General features: G+C 47.0%; 2 protein-coding genes across 4 annotated transcripts; one reads left to right on the forward strand and one right to left on the reverse strand.

Annotated features, from left to right (window-relative positions):
• Positions 1 to 527: 527 nt before the first annotated feature.
• Positions 528 to 9,785, forward strand: LOC119328974 (26S proteasome non-ATPase regulatory subunit 2 homolog A-like). Of its 3 annotated transcripts, none has more exons than XM_037601958.1 (25): positions 528 to 674; positions 803 to 903; positions 1,671 to 1,791; positions 1,872 to 1,931; positions 2,704 to 2,771; positions 3,165 to 3,198; positions 3,779 to 3,850; positions 4,017 to 4,055; positions 4,143 to 4,261; positions 4,351 to 4,474; positions 4,551 to 4,637; positions 4,828 to 4,986; positions 5,084 to 5,191; positions 6,145 to 6,234; positions 6,338 to 6,478; positions 6,564 to 6,668; positions 6,742 to 6,963; positions 7,266 to 7,415; positions 7,519 to 7,728; positions 8,460 to 8,519; positions 8,600 to 8,707; positions 8,812 to 8,897; positions 8,979 to 9,087; positions 9,172 to 9,350; positions 9,438 to 9,785. In XM_037601958.1, exons 1-25 carry the CDS (start codon positions 657 to 659, stop codon positions 9,508 to 9,510), a joined length of 2,643 nt encoding a protein of 880 aa, XP_037457855.1. In that variant the 5' UTR covers positions 528 to 656; the 3' UTR covers positions 9,511 to 9,785. The 3 variants fall into 3 exon arrangements, with proteins under 3 accessions (XP_037457855.1, XP_037457856.1, XP_037457857.1); XM_037601959.1 differs by having other exon boundaries at positions 4,891 to 4,986; XM_037601960.1 differs by lacking the exons at positions 528 to 674; positions 803 to 903; positions 2,704 to 2,771 and having other exon boundaries at positions 1,744 to 1,791.
• Positions 9,786 to 9,902: 117 nt separating this feature from the next.
• On the reverse strand, positions 9,903 to 14,495 carry LOC119328977 (nuclear transport factor 2-like). The gene is made up of 5 exons (XM_037601962.1): positions 14,361 to 14,495; positions 11,140 to 11,195; positions 10,920 to 11,060; positions 10,309 to 10,537; positions 9,903 to 10,225 (listed from the first exon to the last, which is right to left on the reverse strand). The coding sequence occupies exons 2-5, from the start codon at positions 11,191 to 11,193 to the stop codon at positions 10,170 to 10,172; spliced, it is 480 nt and encodes a 159-aa protein (XP_037457859.1). The 5' UTR covers positions 11,194 to 11,195; positions 14,361 to 14,495; the 3' UTR covers positions 9,903 to 10,169.
• Positions 14,496 to 18,469: the final 3,974 nt, after the last annotated feature.

The raw sequence follows: 18,469 nt of genomic DNA on the forward strand, positions 1-18,469 counted from the left end.
AAATGTGGATGGATGGTAGGGTTTCGATGTCGCCGGTCGACTTAAATAGCCAAGCAAGACACTACGCGGCCTGCCGAAGGAGACGAGTTTCGGACCGTCGGGTTTGAGGGCATTTTCGGCTAGGACCCCTTCGTCAGTCCCACGTGGCGGGTGTGCCCGTGCGCCTCCATATCTGCCACATATTTGAGCTGGACATGAGTGGTGCCGGTCAGCCCGGATGTTTGATACCCGTTTGAGGCGTCTGTCTGGGTCGAAAAAACGTGACAAGACAATGACATGACGGACCATTCAGATGTATGAGGCGGGTTTGAGGCGCCCGACTGTAGCTGACAACCGACCAAGAGGCGGTTTGCTCGTGTGAGTGAAGACACGTGCCGTTCGCTTGTTCGCCAGCCGGCGCGCTATATAAACTCTTGGCGTTTACTTCGGTTGACCTCCCCTGACCAGAAAGATCACCACACCAGCCAGCCCAAATCCCCTCCTCCCCTCCCTCTCCTCCCTCCCATTTCTGAATTTCTGATTGCCCGCCGACTCCCCGAACTCCCTCGTAAACCCTACCTAGCCGCGCGACGACGCCAGCGGCGGTGGCGGAGCCCCCACCTCCGCCCCTTCCCCGCCTCCCCCGCCCCGCCGCAGCCGGCAAGGGCAAGGGGAAGATGAAGGGGGACGATCTGGTGAGCAGCGACGACCCCGCCACTTCTCTCCCTTCTCTTCCTCCGCCTCCTCCCCGCGGGGCGGGGGCGCCGCTCGTCCTCTCTCTTACGGGTGCGGCCGCGTGACTCGCGTCTCGTGCCTGTCGCAGTCGGAGGAGGACCTCGAGCTCAAGGCGCGTCTCGAGGATTGCGTGCAGCTGGCGCAGAGCGGCGACCCCCGCCTCCGGGTAGAAGCCATCGACACCCTGAGGTAATGCCTTCTGCCGCTTCTGAACTTCCCCGGGATTCGGCCCGCATCGCTCTCAAATTTGGATGGCCAGTTTAGGCGCGAAAACCAGATTCCGTATGATCCGGGCGCGAAAACCAAATTCGGTTCGGATGTAAGTGTTTGTCGCGCCGCTGCTCAGTTTCTAGTCTCCTGCACCACTGTCAGTTTTGGTTAGTTTCGGTTCTGGTCTCCTGCTTAGTTCCGGTTCGGATTCAGGCGCGTCGCTGTCAATTTTGGATGGCTATTTTTTAGGCGCGAACACCAGATTCCGCGTGATCCGTTTTCTCGATTCGCATGCAAATGTTTGTTGCGCCGCTGCATAGTTTGTAGTCTCCTGCACCCTAATCTCTGGGTTGATTTCTTGATTTACCTACCGGTATGTACTGCAATCTGCAGGCGAGTTTATAGGAATGTTGCGCTCTGCAAAATTCACTGTCATGAAAAATTGGAGGGACAGGAATACTGTTCAGGTTTTTGGTTGTGCTGGTTTGCTTATTTTGCAAGGATGCCAATTTTGGGCTCCCTCTGCTCTTAAGTTGGGACAGGATACTACGAAAGCAAAATTCCTATTGCGTCATGCTTTCGCTGTTGAATTTCCCTATCATGTTATGATGGTATATTTGATTTGATTTGTTCATTTCGAATGTTGCATCCTACTGCTGCTATTGACTGCAGCACTGCATTCCTCAAACAGCTAATATGCCATTTTTCTTCTCGGTACATAGTTAACTGTGGTTAATGCCTAACAGGAAAGAGATTCGTGCGGCGACAAGCTCAATGACGTCTGTCCCGAAACCACTCAAATTCCTCCGTGCACACTACGGAACTCTCAAGGCTTGTTTTCAGAGAATGCGGGATCCTGCACAGAAGGTATCAAGGGATTGTTAATGTCTCAGTTGAGCCAAGCTTAAGTACTATGGTGCTTATGATTTTCTGTTCTTATTGTGCAGAAACATATGGCTGACATTCTGTCAGTATTGGCCTTGACAGCGTCTGCTGAAGGAGAAAGGGTATGCAGAAATACCAAAGCACTGTTTAAACATTTGTGCATTTCCTTCTGTTAGTATCTTTCTTTTTTATAAATGACCATCGCGTGAAATTCCGAGCAAGATATACTCTACAAATAGTTTTTATTTATTTCTAGTTCATAGTGGTTAGAGTTTGCTTTAGCACTCATAAATACGGATCTTAAAACCAGGCTAGGTGGCATAAGCAAAGAGCAAATATGTGAAGGCCCCAAACAAAAATCTAGATTAACAGCCTCATCCCTCTGTTATGCTGTAACTAACCTGAACCCACTAAAATATTTAGTCATGTGTGCCGCTGGGACCAAGGGCAAGGATTAATCTTCATAGTAACTTACCTATGGCTCGATCATATGTCATCCTATATTACCCCATTCGACCATTATCGACATCAACAAATGGGCCATCAATTGATTTATTTAAGTTCTGGATTGATCATCCTGTGCCTAATGTCGCTGGCGAGAGAACCACATCTATCACTGCTGACTGCAACTTTAACAGTGTTATGCTTTGACACAAACCAGATAGCTAACAGGCACCTAGTCCTTTTCTTTGCTTGGATATTTTAACACCAGAACCTACATGTAGTTACATTTACTTTAATACAGGTTTTCCCTCATCGTAAACCACCTAACTTCCATTATACTACTTCATAAGCTTTTTTGGAAAGCTGAATACTGAAATGAGCATCTAGATTTAGTTGACCATTACTGTATAGGTTTGTCTTGCTAAATTTTGCTTCCTTTTCTTGTTTTAGGAAAGCCTCAAGTACTGTATGATGGGCTCTTTAGTTGATATATGTTCATGGGGTCATGTATATGTGAGGTGCTGACATTATTCATCCCCCTGGCTGTAATTCTAACCTTACCTTTTCTTCATGTTACTTGTAAATAGCTCCCTATTAGCATTATTTACTATTTTGTCTTCGTATACACTTTTTTCCATCCTTGTAGCTACAAATACAACGTGATGTGAATTTATTTTTTATATGCCCTCAAATGCAATACTAAATCTAAAGAATCACTCTTATGTATTTTGTTGTTGTTCCAGTTTGAGTGTTATTGACTTACCACCATCCTAGTCATTCTGCCATTTCAAATCTAAGCTATATTGTTCGGAAATTAATGGACTATAGTATTGCTCCTAAGTTTTTTTGTTGCGGAGGCTCAAGCTGTTTCATATAGTGGGCTCTAATTATGTCAATGACTTTTTCGACAGAAACTTGGCTTTTGAAATTGGAAAAGAGTGGAAGGTTAGATCCTAATCCACTTCATCGTTTGTATTGCATGATTTTTTATATGTTCTCCATAGTACCCTGTTCTGTAGTATGATATTGATATCCACTTTCTGTCCGGATGGCATGCCATTTCGCGTGTTAGTTCCGTGCTAGATATGCATAGTTTTCGGCAAAAAACTGAATAGTGGCCCGCCCCTGTGGCCCTGTCTCTCTTCACAGTAGTATGACATCCAATTTCTGTCTAGATGTTGTTGATTATAACCAATAGTGTTTTAATTGTTCTTCATGGTAGCATGACATCCAATTTCTGTCTAGATGTTGTATATTAGAATCGAAAGTGTTTTGGTTGTTTTTCCTCGAACCTTTTGACTTTATCGTCAGTATGTATATACCTTACTGATTGATGTACCATAATTTCTGTGGCTGTCCAGCTGACAAGACTCTTGAAGTTGTGATTGCTGGTTTGCTATCTCTTAATGCATTTTATTTTGTTAGAAAAGAAGTTCCATCAACTCTTTCTTTTGTTATCTATGCTATAGTGTATTAGTTGTTCCAGGAAGTTGGGCTTAAATATCAAACTTTTCTTGTTTTGCAGGACAATGGCTCATCAACACCAATTGAATCCAAGATAGAACTAGTGCTGGAAATTGTCAAATTTCACATGAAGGTTGATTCCGATTAGATTTTGTGTGTTGCATTTGTTTTATTTTGTCACTTCATCATATAAAAATATTAACTTATGTGAAATATGCTAATCGTAATTGATAACCAATAGTAATTGTTTAAAATAAACCTAATAGTGATTAATTCTTTGATGGATTTTGTTATTGTAGCATAATGCTGAAACTGAAGCTCTGGATCTTTTGATGGAGGTTTGGTGAAACATTTCTGTTTGGATTAATGGATCAGCTTTATGCTTATTGAGATGCAACTGAAGCATGGTATTTCTTTGTACATAGGTTGGATACCTTGAGATGCTTTTAGACGAAAAATATGAAGAGTACCTTGCAAGGCTATTTTGTCTTGTTGACTCTACCAACTACAAAAGGGCATGCTTGTATTTGACTACTTCTTCTAAGTACGTGAGTGAATTTATGCATTCTCTAATTTTAAATTTATCGAGATTAAACTTGTGACCACTTGTTATGTTGGGGTGGAAACTGGCAGATACCTTTTGACTCCTGACCGTGAGGCCTATGAGGCCACACTTTACATTGCCTTTGGCTTGTATGGGAAGTTTAGGGATCTTGCAAGTGCTTTGCGAATTGTGCTTTTGGTCAACGACGACAAGGTAAGTGAATGAACTATGCCTGTGATTTTGAGGTCCGAAATTCAATGGCACTAACATTGATTTCAATGTCTTCTAGTGTTGTGATCAGAGTGTGAAGATTGTATTTGCAGAAACTGAAGATTTCTCCCTGAAGCAGCAACTCGCATTTATGATAGCACGCTATGTGAGTCTCATCCATGCTCACAGACATGCAACAGAAGCAAAATTACCTATTTTTGCCATCGTCTGCTGATCTACAATTCTGATCATTGGGATGGTTTGTACCTATAGATTCCATACTACAGATTGTTTAAATCTTTTAGCAGACTCTTTGACCTTTATTTTCCTTTATCAATGAGCTCTTCTTATTGAAGGGTTTAAGCATGGAGGTTGATGATGACATGGTTGCAGATGAAAATGAGAAGAATGCTTTGCAGGAAGTAGTTAATAACACCAAACTGAGTGAGGGGTACCATATGCTTGCGCGGGATATTGGTGTCATGGAGCCAAAATCTCCAGAGGACATATATAAGGTAATTTTTTGTTAGGTTATTTGCCGATTCAGTTTTTAAGTAGTTTGTTAGTTTGTTTAGGTACCCCAGTTAAAATAAAGACATGCTCATTTGTTAGGTTCATCTGATTGGCGGTCAAGGTGCCAAAAGCTCCAGCCTTGATTCTGCAAGACAAAATTTGGCCGCAACTTTTGTCAATGCATTTGTGAATGCTGGTTATTGCCAGGTTAGCTCTTATGAACTTTGAGCCCTTATCTTTTTGCATTGGTGATGGATGAGGTCACAAGGGGTATACAAGGAGATATCCCATGGTGTATGCTCTTTGCGGATGATGTGGTGCTAGTTGACGATAGTCGGACGGGGGTAAATAGGAAGTTAGAGTTATGGAGACAAACCTTGGAATCGAAAGGGTTTAGGCTTAGTAGAACTAAAACCGAGTACATGATGTGCGGTTTCAGTACTACTAGCTGTGAGGAGGAGGAGGTTAGCCTTGATGGCCAGGTGGTACCTCGGAAGGACACCTTTCGGTATTTGGGGTCAATGTTGCAGGAGGATGGGGGTATTGATGAAGATGTGAACCATCGAATCAAAGCCGGATGGATGAAGTGGCGCCAAGCTTCTGGCATTCTCTGTGACAAGAGAGTGCCACAAAAGCTAAAAGGCAAGTTCTACAGGACGGCGGTTCGACCCGCAATGTTGTATGGCGCGGAGTGTTGGCCGACTAAAAGGCGACATGTTCAACAGTTAGGTGTGGTGGAGATGCGTATGTTGAGATGGATGTGTGGCCACACGAGGAAGGATCGAGTCCGGAATGATGATATATGAGATAGAGTTGGGGTAGCACCAATTGAGGAGAAGCTTGTCCAACATCGTTTGAGATGGTTTGGGCATATTCAGCGCAGGCCTCCAGAAGCTCCAGTGCATAGCGGACGGCTAAAGCGTGCGGAGAATGTCAAGAGAGGGCGGGGTCGACCGATTTTGACATGGGAGGAGTCCGTTAAGAGAGACCTGAAGGATTGGAGTATCGACAAAGAGCTAGCTATGGACAGGGGCGCGTGGAAGCTTGCTATCCATGTGCCAGAGCCATGAGTTGGTTGCGAGATCTTATGGGTTTCACCTCTAGCCTACCCCAACTTGTTTGGGACTAAAGGCTTTGTTGTTGTTGTATTCTTGTTGCAGGACAAACTCATGACTGCAATTTCAGATTCTTCTGAAAATTTGCTATTCGAGAAGAACGAACTTGGGAAAGCCAGTGCAGTAGCTAGTCTGGTACTGATATAATTCTATTTCTATTAAATGCACCTTTTAGATTACTAGACGATGCGAGTATTTGATAAGATAACAGTACTAAATACTAACACATCATTTTCAGGGAATGATACATCTATGGGATCATGATTCAGGATTTGCCATACTTGACAAGTACCTGCAGAGCGATGATACTCATGTCGTTGCAGGGGCTTTGTTAGGTATAGGAATGGTCTCTTGTGGTGTGAAGAATGACTATGATCCTGTATGTACCACCCTACCCTACTCCATCCATCCTCTTGCTCTTCTAATACAAGTCCTCTGCTGTAATAACCTCTTATGTTATGCAGGCACTTGCTCTTATTTCTGGGTATAGCACGAGTGCAGCATCAATTACACGTATCGGTGCAATCTTGGGCCTTGGTATTGCTTATGCTGGGTCCCGGAAAGACAAGGTTAAATCAATACATTCCCCTATACCTGAAATACCCTTATTATCTTGCATTGATATAGTTTCCGAATTTTCAGCTTAAATCGTTGTTCTTAATTACCTTGAGTGACTCCCAAGCACCTTTGGTGGACTTAGTGTTCTCTGCCATCTCCTTGGGATTGGTGTTTGTTGGTTCCTGCAACGAAGAGATTGCACAGTCAATCATATCTGTCTTGAAAAATCTTATTAAAGCAGAGCTTGCAGAGCCCATTATTCGTCTGCTTCCAGTTTCCATTGGCCTTCTATATCTTGGAAAACAGGTAATTTTGTTGTTCCTCAGTAAGATTCACAGCTTCCTGTACATTTTTTTTCTTGTTTCGGAGCATGGAATAATTTTAAAACATGTATTCTATGTTTCGGTGCCTGCCCTTATACTTGTGGACACCCTTTGATGATATACCTTAAACCCATGCTTTGGCTGGTTTCTCTCCATTGTTATAAAATAGGTTCATCTGCTGATGTGATTTATATTTAAATACCTTTTATTTTGAATGTGGCTGCATGTGCACAGGCTTATGAATTTTTCCTATTCAATTTGTTGATCTTAACAACACTGTATCAGGAGGGGCCGAAGGCTAACGTTGTTAAGGTTTCTGAAACATTTGATGAAATAATGAAGGAGGTTTCTAAATTTTTTGATAAAACAATGAAGGACTATTGGGATGTAACTCTTATGTCTTTGGCATATGCTGGGACAGGGAATGTGCTTAAGGTAACTTACCTTCAAAAGATACATGAATTGCAGAGAGATTGTATGATACCCAAAAGTTCAATGCATAGCTGTTCTTAATGAACTATGCCATTTGATTTTTCAGGTTCAGGAGCTCCTTAGTATCTGCTCAAAAAAGGAAGGTGGAAGTCACCAAGGGCCAGCAGTACTTGGAATTGCTCTTATTGCCATGGCTGAAGAATTAGGAGTTGAAATGGCTGTACGGTCCCTTGAGCAACTTTTTAAGTATGGTGATTATAATATTAGAAGAGCGGTTCCTCTTGCTCTTGGCATGCTCTACATATCCAATCCAAAGGTACTCCTATATTTTATACTCCCTCTGTCTCAAAATATAAGAACGTTTTTAACACTACACTAGTGTAAAAAACGTTGTTATATTATGGGACGGAGGGAGTATAAGTTTCGCTTGTCTTCTGTAACATTAAGGGGCTGTTCGGACTCTCTCCACTCTCCAACTCCACGCCGGAGCGGAGCAGGATCTAGCTCTAATTTGAGGAGTGTCCGGAAGGCCGCTCTGCAGGCTCCGCTCCGTGGCGATTTGCCGAACAGGGCCTAAATGGGAACAAATCAAACTTTTGCCATATTAATAGCCCTTCCAAATGCACCATGAAATTAAATGGAAACATTTCTTGGGTTGGCGGATGGATCGGTCCCACAAGATGGAGCATTTGCATCTCTGTACTGTTGCACACATATTTGTAATATATTAATAGCAGTGGAAGCACAATAGGCTAAGAACATGCATGACTGTTAGTTTTTCATCTGTTGCAAAACCATCCGTTTCGGTCTGAATGTGCTTGGAGAACACGCTTTGTTAGACACTTATTTGGTCTTGGCTTATTGGCAACAACATGCTTTGCTGCTTCTTATTTGATTCTAGCTCACTGAGTGCCCGCAGTTATGGTAATAATGTACATAGGTTGCATCTTGCAGATCTCTAGTTTCATTCTGTCTGCCTATCATAATTAATGTAAATAGATTGTATCTTCCAGATGTCTAGTTTCATACTGTCTGCATATCATGTAGGTAGACGTTGTAGACACACTGAGTAGACTGAGCAATGATGCGGACGGTCAAGTAATGATGGTTAGTAACTTCGTCACAATATAACATATTGATTCTTCTTATTTCTCAGATTACATATTTGATCAAATCACTACATGCAGGCTGCAACCATCTCACTGGGTTTGATAGGTGCTGGTACAAACAATGCACGTATAGCCGAGTTGCTTCGTAACCTCTCAAGTCAGGAACATGGCGTTTACCTGTTTTGTGTAAGTACAAACCTACAGCAAAAAACACTATCCTTGTTTTAAACGTTAGGACGATTTCCTTTGGTTATTTAGGTTTCAGATTTGTTGATTTCTTTTGATTTCAGGTGAGGATTGCCCAGGGTCTTGTTCACCTAGGGAAGGGCTTGCTGACACTTGCCCCATACCACTCTGACCGGTTACTTCTATCCCCGTGAGTAATGTGTCCGGTAGGGTTTCCCTTTGGTTTTACTGGAATTGTGATTTAAAAAGCTTTTGTGTTATCACTTTTCAGCGTAGCGCTAGCTGGGCTAGTAACCGTTCTGCACGCATGCCTTAACATGCAACCCACCATCCTCGGAGAGTATCCCTACATGCTATACATCCTTGCCCTTGCTATGCAGGTATGTATCTTGTACTAAGGACTCAGTGGTAGGGTTAAAAAGAATCATATGATTTTGAAATGTGTGTTTCTCTGCTGGGAACAGCCTAGGATGTTACTGACTCTGGATGAGGATCTCAAGCCCCTCCCTGTGCCTGTTCATGTTGGCCAAGCGGTTGATGTGGTCGGTCAAGCGGGAAGTCCCAGGACCATCACTGGGTTCCAGACGCACAACACGCCTGTATTGCTCGCTGCAGGGGAGCGAGCTGAGCTAGCAACTGAAAAGTAATTACAGAACATTTTCGAAATGAATCTTATGTTCTCTTCAGTAACTTGATTCTTCCTCGAGCTTACTGATGTTCCTGTATGTAGATATATTCCGCTGACACCAGTTCTGGAGGGCTTTGTGATCCTGAGGAAGAACCCAGAGCATCATGAAGATTGAGAGATTGGTGCGATGCAAGCGTAAGCGGATCTGCGGATGGAGTGCCATGAAGAGGCTTGGTCAACATCTAACTGTCACACAAGCAAGCGACAATGACTATTGTGAAGAGGCTGCAAATATTCCTTCTAACAAAGTACAGGTCGTACAGGGGTCAATACAAAGAGCGGAATAGTGTTCGGGGTCAATGTTTGTACAGAGGGAGAATCGGGTCGATGTTTCTTCGGAAAGAGGAGAAGCAACTTTGTCGGAAGGGGAAACAGAAACAGTGGGTGTGACTGAAAGCTGCATAGCATAGCCTAAAATTTTGTGTTTTCACTCGCTAGACTCTGTTTCCCAGAACAAAAAATTGTCTGTGTTCCTTAACATGCACATATAGTCTTTTGAGATGCATATAATAGATATATTCAGTTGTATACTTGTCTGATGTTTTCTCCCCTTTTAACAAGTCATAATGTATGTACAATGCTAAGGCATTCGCAAATGTTAAACTTTTCGCACCCATTTGTTGCAAAAGCAAACATAATCTATAGATGGATAAACTTGCATTCTGTAAGAAAGCTAGTAGTGCACTGCCGAGACGTGACTATCTGTCATTCATGACTTCATTGCTGATGGAGGTACTTTCTGTAGATTGATTCATGACTTCACCGGCGATATCATCATACCCAGAAATAATCCATCAACGGAAGCACTGTAACCTTGACAGGTGGTGTTTCTGGCCAAGTATTGAAATGTCAGCAAAGCTATGGAAGGAGCAACTCTGAGGGTGAAAGAAAACTGAAGATTAATGTTAGTTACCTGGCTCAACTGGAATGTATCTAAGCACATCATTCAGAACAAAATAGCCTCCTTTTTGTGGAGCAAGGAAGAACGACTGAGTAAACCTACGCTTCATGGCATCAGGGACAGTGAAGGACCCACTAACTAAAACGAGCACACCGCCCTCGTGGGATGGCTGAGAATCTACATTGTCTATCTCCATCGAACATCCCTTGAGGTATGTAGATACAAAGTGTCTATTGATATCCTGGTTAAGCACACAAAAAACAAATCGATTAACCAATCAAGTGACTATAGCCCTTAATTGAGCAACCACGTATTAGACAAATAAGAGAGACAAGTGTTGGGAAGAATTCTACTGCCTTCAACATGGCACATAATCTCTTGCTACAAAATGATGTTGTATCACAAGGTTGTGCTTGCATGGATGCTGCATAATAAGATCACATAGAAACCATATTGGCATGCACATCCTTTAGCTAACGATGTCCAATTGTCCATGGATCACATTTCAACACGTATGGTCTAAACATTGGATTCTTAGCATAATCCCACTACTACTAAATGCTCAATTTACAACCGAAATGGAAAGATCATACAATGCCGCTGCTGCGCTGCAGAGAACTTACACGCAATGTGGTTATAGATGTCAATGTACCATCAGAATTTGGCTTCCGACCAAGAATACTTTGATCATGGTAGAACTTATGGACATCCTCTGGTGACTCATTCAGAATTTTGTAGTAGTGTTGGGCAAATGCATTTCCAATCTGTAAGCAAAGCCAATCCTGATCAACAATACCCTTTTATTTGCAGAGTAATAATAACTAATATGGAGAAAATCACTACCACGTGGGGATGGGGAAGAACACCACCCACAGAATTCCCAGCTTTCGCAGCCATTGCTGCATAAGGAACATCTCTGATTAGTATCTTTTGAGGTGAATGAATATTGTGAGAATGTAGAATGCAAAATTGTTGCCAGAAAGGAAAATGCTTAAAATTCAGAACCAAAACATTAATACTTGTGTCCCACAGGGCCAAAGCAAGAAAAAGAAAAGAAGGTCTGCAGCTCAGTGCCGGGTGCCGACTGAAAGACTCCCACCAAAATTCAGAAACTACACAAGGGTACGGGCATCGGCTTCCTACTAAATGGCAGCGGGCTAAATCGTGCAAGATTTGCAGCACAGGACTGTCCTGATACTCCAAAGTACCAGCCCAACTACCAACATCAGTTCAGCAGCAACTGACGAGAATCCATCCAGACAAACAATGATCAGAGCTCTACACAAAAAACACCACTGCCTACGCCCCCAGTCAGCGATACATAAGCCCTCTGCTAACGCGACATGAAAGCTTGTACTGTGCTGCTAGGATCCATGGGACGAGAGCACGAAAGCGAAGACACTAGCTCCCGCGACCTGGCTGGCGCCCACATGCCCAAATCGACGGCGGGCGCTCCGGCGCCGTCGACCACCTCCCACGCCCTCTGCCAGCCTGTCGCCGCACCTATGGCTGCGCCGCCGCCCCTGAGCTGGGGGTTCCCGCCGTCCCCCACCTCGCTGCACGGCGCGCCCGCACCGGATCTGGATCGGGAGTTCGAATCCCCTCCGCCCCCGCCGCCGGGCCGGCCGGCTCGCCCCGCTGGCGAGGTGGACCTCGTCCTGCAGCCCTCCACCAGTCAGCCGCGTGCTACGTTGACTGCTCCCTGCCCTGCTGCTCCGCCCGTCATCAATGCGGACGACGCGCCGTACAGCGATGACAGCACCAAGACCGGCCACGGCGCGAAGGCTGCTCGATCCAACCCGGAGCAGGAGCTCCTGTCCACGCTGCCGCTGCGGACGCTGGGCCGCCCCGTCCAGGTCGTTGGAGAGTCCGTGAAGGTGCCAGAGGTGCCCCTGGGCGAGTTGCCGGCTTCCGTGAGGCCCGCCGCGTCCGCGAGGCTCCCTTTGTCGGCTCCTCCGACCTCACCCGTTGTCTCCGCCGCCACGCTGGCCGCGGCTGCGCTGACCTCCCGCAAGGCCGACCCAGCCATTGGTGGGCAGATGGCCGGCGCGGGCGCCACCCTTGCTCCCCTTTCTGGCGTCTCCTCCGGCCAGCTGCTGCCATCCCCGGCGTCAACGCCTTCATCCCTCTCGGGGCCAGATCAGGCGGATCCATCACCGGCAGCTACCCTGGCTAATGAGAACGCTGCTCCGTTGCTGCTGGCATCGGTCGACCCGGCGCTCTCTCCCGTGCGTCCTGGTTGGGGGGACTGGCTTGGATGCTTCAGGAGCAAGGGGATGCCCGGTGATCCCATGTGCTGCGCGCCAACAGCTCGTGGGAAAATGTTGGGAGACTGGCACCTCGTCGCCGGGCGCCGCCGTTCGCAGTCTTGAAATGCCTTTCATCAGCCCGCTCCAAACGCTCGGCCGCCTCCTCCGGCGTGGCTCAAGGGTCAATGCTTTCGGTGCCTCTCCAAAGGTCATCGTGCTCGTGAGTGCAGGGACCCTTTTCGGTGTATGGGATGCCTTCGATTCGTCCATAAAGCGCGTTTCTGTCATGCACAGCTCCGCATCAACCAGACTACGCCACCGCGACATGTTGTTCCACCATCCACCCCAATGTCTGCATCATTTGTCGATGCAACCCCGGTTGATGTGGCGTTGCGGCCCGTCCTGGTGGAGCAGACCGAGCTGCTCCGAGCCGAGCTTCGTGACTGCATTGCGCGAGTTGGGAGCGTTTTGGCAAGTGCAGAGGCTGCTCTCGCCAAACTTCAGGTTGTGCCTGTTGTGTCCCTGCTGCCCGAGATCTAGGTTGGTTTTGCCGACGGGAAAGCAAGCATGTATGGAGATCTCTCCCCTCGTGCTACATCTCGCCCGTTGTCGCTGCCTGTCATGCCGATTGCTTCTGAGAGTGAAGCCGTTGTTGAGGTCGTGGCACCAGTGCTGCAAATTATGCCTGAGCTGCAGAAGCTTTGTGGGGAGCCCACTTCGCCTATTTCGATGGTGCTTCCTACGGAGATGGAGTCAGTTGGAGGGGCTTTGGCGATGCCGATTGCGACCTCACCGCCGTTGTTGGAGCCCAGTCAGCCTCTCGCATTGGTGGATCGTGGAGGTTTGGATGCTGCTATTGTCTTATCACCTGTGGTTGTGGGCCAGGTGGCACCTGTGGGTGCCGAGATTGATGAGGTAGGTGCTTTGGCACCAAATTCTGAGGCGCTAAAGTCCATCCGGTCGCCCATCTTTGATCGTGAAGCTATGTGGGCATATATTGATGAGGTGGTCTTCGCGAAAAAGCTTGGCCGCTTGCTCGCCGGCTTGGAGGCAGCTAGCCCTGGGTCTGGCAAGACAATTGCTTGCTTACTAGTGGAGAAGGCTTCTTCGGGTAAAGTCAAGAAGGTGAAGAAGGCTCTCAGGAGCATAGGCAAGAAGAGTGGCGTCGTTGGTAAAGCGTCCGCGGCTGCTTAATGAATGATACTCAGTCTCTTCAGCCATCATCTGTGATTGGCTCATCTTGGTGGGTTTGCTAGTGTTTGTTGTCTACAGCTTTGGATTCGTTGGGGTTTTCTTTGCGATGTAGAAGTGCGAGCGATTGTGGTTGTTGCTTGTTTTATATTTTTGTCGGGTTGACCGTGGGGCCATGAAGTTTCTTTCTTTGCGAGTAGTCCGCATGTGGTCTATATGTAACGGTTTTCGCCCGGTTTTCCGTTAATTAACTGGGCAATTCTCTTCCTCTTAATTAATCGATGAGGCAAATCTTTTACCTCCGTTTTGAAAAAAAAAGCTTGTACTGTATTACACTACTACTCCCTCTGAAAACTAAGTGATCTACTACAAGATCTTATATTCCTACTCCCACAGAGTACTGCAGCGCGAATTTACAGACGGCATAAACTTGAGTGTGGCCAGAGTCACAGCGTTACCCCTGCGCACCAAACGCCCACACGGACCCACGAAGCCTACAAAGCTCACGAACCGCGACGGCACGACCAAGGAAGGACGAACGCGCGTCGAGCAAATAACGACGCTCGCCTAAAAGAGGAGACATCGAGGAGCACAAGTGGGCACTGGGGGAGGAACTGGTTGTACCTCACGAACGGAGTACGGTCGAGCCGGCCGCCGCTGGAGAGGAAACCCTAGCGAGGCGATTCGGAGATGGTGCTGCTGGCAATCGCGGATCTGCGGCGGAGTAGTTGGACTAGATAGACAGAGTGGGTGGGTGGGTGTGGGGGTTTATGATGGAACTGCGGGTTTGTAGGGCGGTTCAGTATATATATTAGCTCCGCGGCCCCACCTACCGGTCCTTTTTTTTGCGGGTGTTCATTTTCTTTTTTCTAAGGGAATGCCATCATGGATTCATGGCCTCGGCAAAATGGTTACATCGTTTGCGAGGGCATTTTCAAAAAAAATCAAGAGCTCCATCAACCCAATTACAAGAAATGTTATTGTCGTAAGTGAATTTAGCTAAACTATGGGCTACCTCATTTAACTCCCGCGTACAATGAAAATAATGCACCGAGCCTATCATCCCAGCCATGACGAAGCATTCAGCATAAAGGGAAACACTTCCTATCAGTAGTCTGATAGAAAGCCAACGTCGGACCACTCATTGTCGGTCGATTCGAAAATAATGATGTGGAAGAATCTCAAAGCACAAAAGCGCTATCCACCTATGGTCCTGGCCTCCTAGGTGGTATTGTCATCCAGAAGAGGCCTGCCTATCGTCTATGGGGTAAGAATGGATTTGTTGTGCTATTGACAGATATATTTGTACATAGTGCGCTTTAGTTACGCATGACTACTAGAGGTCGCTAGGTCCATGATTATGGTGTTACAATACGTCTCGATGCTACTCATGGTGTAGTTAGCGCACTTGTTTTCATTTTAGTTTGAGATAGGAGTTTTTCTCATTCCTACACAACTTCATAAACTGATCTCTATCCTACTTCATAAACTCCAAACTTCTATTGTGCAATGCAATTAAAATGTAAGTCTGCACACAACAATTGTCAACACGATTGATATGTTTTCATTGTATCTACTTTCCAAACACTTTTTGCTCTTGTTTTGAACTCTAATTTTGCATGATTTGAATGAAACTAATCTGAACTGACGTTGTTTTCAGCAGAAGTATTATGATGTTGTTTTTTGTGCAGAAATAAAAGTTTTTGAAATCTGATGAAACTTTTTGGAGATTTTTTATGAAATATATAAAAAATACCGGAACAAAGATCCACCGGAGGGGGGGGGGGGGCACCAGTTGCCCACAAGGCAACAGGGCGCGCCTACCCCCCCTCACCACAGGGCGCGCCCTGATGACTTGTGGGGGCCCACGTGGCTTCGTCTGACCTAATTCCAACGCTATAAATTATGTTTCCCCAAGAAAAAATAAGAGAAGAAGTTTGATCGCGTTTTATGTTACAGAGCCGCCGCCGCCTCCTGTTATTCATCGGGAGGGCTGATCTGGAATCCGTTCGGGGCTCCGGAGAGGGGGGGGGGTCGTCGCCATCATCATCATCAATCCTTCATCAACAACTTCATGATGCTCACTGAGGGAGTCCTGGATTAGGGGGTGTTCGGATAGCCGAACTATACCTTCAGCCGGACTCATGGACTATGAAGATACAAGATTGAAGACTCCGTCCCGTGTCCGGAAAGGACTTTCCTTGGCGTGGAAGGCAAGCTTGGCGATGCAGATGTTCAGATCTCCTATCATTGTAACCGACTCTATGTAACCCTAACCCTCTCCGGTGTCTATATAAACCAGGGGGTTTTAGTCCGTAGGACAACATACACATCAACAATCATACCATAGACTAGCTTCTAGGGTTTAGCCTCTCTGATCTCGCGGTAGATCTATTCTTGTACTACCCATATCATCAATATTAATCAAGCAGGACGTAGGGTTTTACCTCCATCGAGAGGGCCCGAACCTGGGTAAAATTTCGTGTCCCTTGCCTCCTGTTACCATCCGGCCTAGACGCACAGTTCGGGACCCCCTACCCAAGATCCGCCGGTTTTGACACCGACATTGGTGCTTTCATTGAGAGTTCCTCTGTGCCGTCGCTGTCAGGCCCGATGGCTCCTACGATCATCAATAGTGATGCAGTCCAGGGTGAGGCCTTCCTCCCCGGGCAGATCTTCGTCTTCGACGGCTTCGCACTGCGGGCCGATTCACTTGGCCGCCTGGAGCAGATCGAAAGCTACGCCCCTGACCGTCAGGCCAGACTTGGAAGTTTAGATTACACGGCTGACATCCGCGGGGACTTGATCTTTGACGAATTCGAGCCACTGCCGAGCGCGCCGCACTGTCATGACGAGCATGATCTAACTCTGCCGCCGAATGGTGCCCTGGAGGCCGCACCCGCACCGGCTCCGACCCTCAGTTCGAAGCCAACTGCGCCGATCGAGGATGGGCGGTTGGACGCCACCTCGGGGGTTGCGATCCAAACGGCGACTGAGCCGAACACCAGCCCCGTACTCTGCGAGGCTCGTGACTCCAAGGAGCCGGACTCCTCTCCGGACTCCGAACCCTCCGCGCCCCGGCCAATCGAATCCGATTGGGCGCCGATCATGGAGTTCACTGCCGCAGACATCTTTCAGCACTCGCCTTTCGGCGATATCCCGAAGTCACTGAAGTCTCTCTCTTTATCAGGAGAGCCCTGGCCGGACTACGGTCAGCAAGGTTGGAGTATGGACGATGAAGAAATTCAAAGCCCACCCACCACCCACTTTGTAGCCACTGTCGACGATTTAACCGACATGCTCGACTTTGACTCCGAAGACATCGACGATATGGACGCCGATGAAGGAGACAATGAAGAACCAGCGCCTATTGGGCCCTGGAACGCCACCTCGTCATATGACGTATACACGGTGGACACACCAAAAGATGACGATGAGGAGCGGAAGGACGCACCGAAGGCCTGTTCCCTCGAAAAGCAGTCAAAACAACGATGCAAGCGCCGCCCCAAATCCCGCCTCGACAGAAATAGCGTTCACACAGACCCAGCGCTGGAGCGGGGCGAACCGCTGCCGGACAACGGCAATCCGGATATTCAAACCGAACAAACAAATCCTATCAGGGATAATGGTCCGGACGACATAACGCCGGACAGGCACCCGAAGCATCAGAATGCCCGCGAAAGGCTCATTGCCACCGCAAGGAGCCTTAAAAAGCAGAAGCGAAGGCTCAAGGCCGCGCAAAACAAACTCCAATTCAGATGGAGTAAAATACTTAATACAACAACAATGTACGGCGACGATCGCCCCTCAAAGAGCTACCCAAAGCGGAAGCTGCTACCCTAATTCGATGAGGAGGCCTCCAACCCCCCACAACCAAATATCAAAGCAATCACCTGGTCGGATAGACGACCCCTCTATCAACACAGAACGGCATACAATGCCGCCCACAATACAACACGTGACCCACGCGAGGGCTCGCACCCAAAGGACGGCGCAACAAGATCCATCTATGGACCACGCAAGCGCGCCCTAGCATACAATACAACACAACAAGTATCAGAACAACGCGGTACACCCAGTTACAGGGGTGCCACACACCCCCTATGTTTCACCGATGAGGTGCTGGACCATGAATTTCCAGAGGGATTCAAGCCCGTAAACATAGAGGCATACGATGGGACAACAGACCCTGGGGTTTGGATTGAGGACTATATCCTTCATATCCATATGGCTCGAGGAGATGATCTCCACGCCATCAAATACTTACCCCTCAAGCTCAAAGGTCCAGCTCGTCACTGGCTCAAAGGCCTCCCTGAAAGCTCCATTGGAAGTTGGGAAGAGCTCGAAAACGCCTTTCGGGAAATTTTTCAAGGAACTTATGTCCGACCTCCGGATGCGGACGATTTGAGTCATATAACTCAACAGCCCAGAGAGTCAGCCCGAAAGCTTTGGAACAGGTTTCTCACTAAAAAGAACCAGATTGTCGACTGTCCGGACGCTGAAGCCTTGGCAGCTTTCAAGCATAGCATCCGTGACGAATGGCTCGCCAGACACCTCGGCCAAAATAACTGAGAACGATGGCCGCATTAACAAACCTCATGACCCGCATTTGCGCGGGTGAGGACAACTGGCTAGCCATATGCAGCACCAGCGACCCCAGTACATCTGAAGTTAGAGATGGAAACGGGAAATCACGGCGCAACAGCAATAGCAAACGCCGGAATAAAGAAGAC

This window comes from Triticum dicoccoides, chromosome 7A (genome assembly GCF_002162155.2).
Source record: "Triticum dicoccoides isolate Atlit2015 ecotype Zavitan chromosome 7A, WEW_v2.0, whole genome shotgun sequence".
Lineage (NCBI taxonomy): Eukaryota > Viridiplantae > Streptophyta > Magnoliopsida > Poales > Poaceae > Triticum > Triticum dicoccoides.